General features: G+C 57.9%; 1 protein-coding gene across 1 annotated transcript in view; it reads right to left on the reverse strand.

Annotated features, from left to right (window-relative positions):
- Nucleotides 1–891: 891 nt before the first annotated feature.
- Nucleotides 892–4,829, reverse strand: part of LOC104394589 (C5a anaphylatoxin chemotactic receptor 1-like) — a 10,051-nt gene continuing 6,113 nt past the window's right edge. Inside the window, exons 8-9 of the mRNA XM_010004204.1 lie at nucleotides 3,301–3,361; nucleotides 892–1,958 (exon numbers count right to left, since the gene is read on the reverse strand). Coding sequence (XP_010002506.1) covers nucleotides 892–1,958; nucleotides 3,301–3,361 — 1,128 coding nt within the window. The remainder of the gene's footprint in view (nucleotides 1,959–3,300; nucleotides 3,362–4,829) is intronic.

Genomic DNA, 4,829 nt, shown 5'->3' on the forward strand with positions numbered 1-4,829 from the left:
CCCCCCCCTCCAGGGGACTTCCCAGGGTGGGGGACACACGGTGACACTTGCGTCACCCCGGGGCTCCAAAACCTGCTGAGTCAGCACAAAATGTTGCCCCAGAAACCAGCAAGAAAAGGGAACCAGTGACCTCAGGTCTTGCTCAAGGCTTGAAGGAACTTCCAGCTTTATTGGGGAAGCCCCAGCAGGGGGGGAAGGGGACAGTGAAGGACCATGAACTTGTCACCTCTGAGGTGGCCCTGGGGGTGGGGGAGCTTGGAGGGGGGTTCAACCACCCCTTGGACCCCCCTGGCTGGTGGGGGGAGCTGGAAATGAGGTCCATGAGGAGGAGAAGGTGGGATGGGGGGGAAGGACCAAGGTGGGAAGTCACCAAGGAAGCCAGGAGAAGGTCCCCAGGGGTAGGTGGCCAAGTGGGGCATCTTCTTCCCTCTCTGTGGGGCCTTCAGGAGAGGAGGAGAAGGTGGTGGTGGCCACAAGTGACATTCCAGCCTTGGAGCCACCTCCAGGAGAGGAGGAGAAGGTGGTGGTGGCCTCGAGCAACACAGGAGACATTCCAGAGGAGGAGAAGAAGGGGGTGGCCTCAAGAACCACAAGAGAATTCCAGAGGAGAAGGTCTCAAGCAACACAGCAACACAGGAGACATTCCAGAGGAGGAGAAGGTGGTGGTGGCTTCAAGAACCACAGGAGAATTCCAGAGGAGGAGAAGGTGGTGGTGGTGGCCTTGAGCAACACAGGAGACATTCCAGAGGAGAAGATGGTGGTGGCCTCGAGCAACACAGGAGACATTCCAGAGAAGGTGGTGGTGGCCTCAAGCACCACAGGAGACATTCCAGAGGAGGAGAAGGTGGTGGTGGTGGCCTCGAGCAACACAGGAGACATCCCAGCCCGGGGTCACGCGATGGTGCTCACGGTCTGGTCGTCTATGGTGGACTTGGTCTTCATCCTGGTGTCCCCCCCGGTGCTGGTGGGGGGATCATCGCTCAGGACCCTCCTCAGGATGGTCCTCCAGGAGCGCTGGACCTTGCCCTTGAAGTCCTGCCCCATGACCACGTAGATGATGGGGTTGATGCAGCTGTTGACGTAGGCGACGCCGGCCACGATGGGATCGACCTCCAAGGCGCCCTTGTACAACCCGCTCTGGGGGTGGGTGGAGGCCAAGATCAAACCCACCACGTGGTAGGGCAACCAGCAGATGAAGAAGCTGGTGATGATCACCAAGATCAGCTTGATGGCTTTCTGGGAGCGGGCCAGGCCTTTGCTGTAGACCCGGGCCAAGAGGAGGCCGTAACAGCCCGTGATGACCACGAAGGGCACCAAGAAGCCGCAGAGGAAGCGGGTGGTGGAGATGACGACCTCGGTGAGTCGCTGCCGAGACCCCACCAGGGTGTAACTCAGGACACACGTCGTCTTGTCGGAGAACTCGTCGGCGCGGATGGTGCGGAAGATGAAGGAGGGCAAGGTGAGGAGCGTGGCCAAGAGCCAGGCGGCCCCACAAGCCACCCTGGCCAAGGCCAAGGTCCGGTGGTTCTGGCACCAAACCGGGCGCGTCACCAACGCGCAGCGGTCGGCGCTGATGAGCGTGAGGAGGAGGACGCTGGTGAACATGTTGAGGACGGTGAGGGAGGGGATGAGTTTGCAGGCAAAGCCACCCAAGGGCCAGTGGTGGTCGTGGAGCAACGGGATGGCCAAGAAGGGCAGGGCCAGGCAGCAGAGGAGGTCGGCCAAGGAGAGGTTGAGGAACCAGACGCCGTTGACCGTGCGGCGCAGCTCGAAGGCCGTGACCCAGATGACGGCCCCGTTGCCCAGGACCCCCAGGAGGAAGATGAGGGCGTAGAGGGTCAGGACCACCCGTTGGCTCAGAGAGACCTCGTAGCCCCCCAAGTCGAAGGATTCGTAGTCCCAGGTGGAGTTGAAGGTGTAGTTGGGGAAGGAGTCGTAGTAGTCCATCCTCTGCCAGCCTGGAAGGCACCATCACAGGAGGGGTTGGGACCTTCAAGAGCCACCCAATCCAAGCTCCTACCATGGGCATCTCCCACCAGATCAGGTTCCTCCAGGCTCCATCCATGGAAACATGAACAGATTTGGGTTGAAGGAACCTTCAAGAGCCACCCAATCCAAGCCTCTACCATGGGCATCTCCCACCAGATCAGGCTCCTCCAGGCTCCATCCATGGAAACATGAATGGGTTTGGATTGAAGGAACCTTCAAGGACCACCCAATCCAAGCTCCTACCATGGGCATCTCCCACCAGATCAGGCTCTTCCAAGCTCCATCCATGGAGTCATAGATAGTTTTGGGTTAAAGGGACCTTGAAAGATCTACTCCAGCTTCCTGCCATGGGTAGGGACATCTTCCACTAGATCAGGTTCCTCCAAGCTCTATCCACACTCATAGATGTGTTTGGGTTGAGGGAACTTTCAAAGATCACCCAACCCAACCTCCTGCCATGGACAGGGACACCTCCCACCAGATCAGGTCCCTCCCCAACCTGACCTTGAAGATGGAACCTGCACAACTCCCCCCAGGACAACCTGGTCCAACATCTCACCACCCTCTCCATCAAACTCCTCCTTCCTCATGCTCATCATCATTTCCCCTCCACCCAATGGGTCTCTCTCATGGAGAAGGCCACAACAAGCCCAGCCTGGTGAGATGCTCCTCAAGGAGAAGATGTGGTGCAAGCACCTCAAACCACCTCAGCTTTGTGATCCTCCTTGGCCCTGGTCACCAAGGAAGTGGCCATTTCCCAATTCTTGTCTCCTACCACGTGGCGCAAGACGTGGGGATGAGGAAACACCACAGAAGCTGCAACTTCTCCAGCATCTCCTGGGTAGGTGCCACGGGGGACAATTTGGACCTCTAGCCCTGGGGCACGAAACATCTTGGTGCCCAAAGCATCACCAGGACCAAGGGAAGGGGGCGAAAAAAGGGCTGAAGGAGGAGGAACCAGGAGGAACCTTCTGTGAGAAGATCTGGGATCACCCAGACCAACCTGGACCACTAGAAAGAGCAAAGAGGAGCTGTGGGGTCTCCAACCAACTCAACACCCAAAGAGGAGCCAGGAGGAACCTTCTGTGGGATCATCCAGACCAACCTGGACGACTAGAAGGAGCAAAGAGGAGCTGTGGGGTCTCCAACCAACCCAACACCCAAAGAGGAGCCACCACCCCCTCCCCACGGAAAACTCACCCCAGGAGGAGAAGGTTAGAGGTGACCCCCAAGCCCCATGATCCCACCACGACCTTGGGTTGGGGGTTTTGGAGGAGAGAGAAGCAATTTGGGCCCCACCAAACTGCTCACCTGGGTTGTTCTCCAGCCCTGGGCTCGTCCCCGGGGCCGAGCGGGCGGCGCCGGGTTTTATCTGGTGGCCGAGAGGAAGCAACGAGGGGGGAGCACCAAAAAGGAGAAGAAGCCACCAGGGGAGGGGACAGGAGGGGACAACAGGGCTGGGAGAAGCTTCCTCATGAGGCTGGAGACCCCTCAGGGCCAAAGTTGAGGGGGCCGGGCTGGAAGATGAGGTGGTGACCCCAAAAATGTTGCTTTTTCGGGGGGTTTTGGACCCAAGGGGAAACCAGGGACAATCTGGGGGGGTCCCTGATCTGTCCCACCATGTTGGGGACACTGAGGGATCCTTCTTGTTTCACCCCAAAAGCTCCTCAGGAGGCCCCAAAACCTTCTTGGTTCACCCCAAAACCTCCTCAGAAGGCCCCAAAACCTTCTTGGTTCACCCCAAAACCTCCTCAGGAGATCCCAAAACCTTCTTGATTCACCCCAAAACCTCCTCAGGAGACTCCAAACCTTCTTGATTCACCCCAAAAGCTCCACAGAAGACCCCAAAACCACCTCTGGTCACCCCAAAACTTCCTCAGGAGACCCCAAGACCTTCTCATTTCACCCCAAAACCTTATTGCTTCACCCAAAAAACTTCATTTCACCCCAAAACCTCCTCAGGAGACCCCAAAACCTTTTCCTTTCACCCCAAAACCTCCTCAGGAGACCCCAAAACCTTCTTGTTTCACCTCAAAACCTCCTCAGGAGACCCCAAAACCTTCTTGTTTCACCTCAAAACCTCCTCAGGAGACCCCAAAACCTTCTTGTTTCACTCCAAAAAGCTCCTCAGGAGCCCCCAGACCTTGTTTCACCCCAAAACCTCCTCAGGAGACCCCCACATTTCCTCCATTTCAGCCCCAAACCTCCTTGTGTCACCCCAAAACCTCAAGAGGAGACCCCAAAACCTCCTTGTGTCACACTCCAAACCCGTTTCACCTCAAAACCTCCTCTGGGGACCCCAAAACCTCCTCGTTTCACCCCCAAAAAACCAAGACACCCCCCCCAAAAAGGTGCATGCAAATTCACACATTCCCCCCCCCAACCCACCTTCCTGGCCTTGAGAGGAGGGGGGGGAACACCCCAAGACCAAGGAGGGACCCCAAGACCAAGGAGGGGACCCCAAGACCAAGGACCAAGCACCAAGACATTTTGGAGGTTTATTTTCCCAAAATCCCATGGGATAAACCAGCCTGAGGTGGGTGGGTGGGGGGGTCAACCCACCCCCCAGCTCTGGGGCAACAGGGGACCCCAAAATACCCCTCGGGGGGGGGGCACAAACTGGAGCCCCCAGACCCTTTTTGGGGACCTTCTACTCCTCAACGCCCCAAGACGCGCGTTGACCCCTTCCCATTGGGAAGAGGGTAGAAGGATTTGGGGGGTTCCAAGGGATTTGGGGGGGGTTCAAAGGGATTTGGGGGGTCAAAGGGATTTGGGGACCCCCCCCCTAAGCCCCCACCCCCACCCCCCAGGCCCCCCGGCTCTTAGAGGGTCGAGGTTTC

The sequence above is a fragment of the Chaetura pelagica genome, unplaced genomic scaffold, assembly GCF_000747805.2.
Source record: "Chaetura pelagica isolate M959 unplaced genomic scaffold, ChaPel_1.0 scaffold1448, whole genome shotgun sequence".
Taxonomy (NCBI): Eukaryota; Metazoa; Chordata; class Aves; order Apodiformes; family Apodidae; genus Chaetura; species Chaetura pelagica.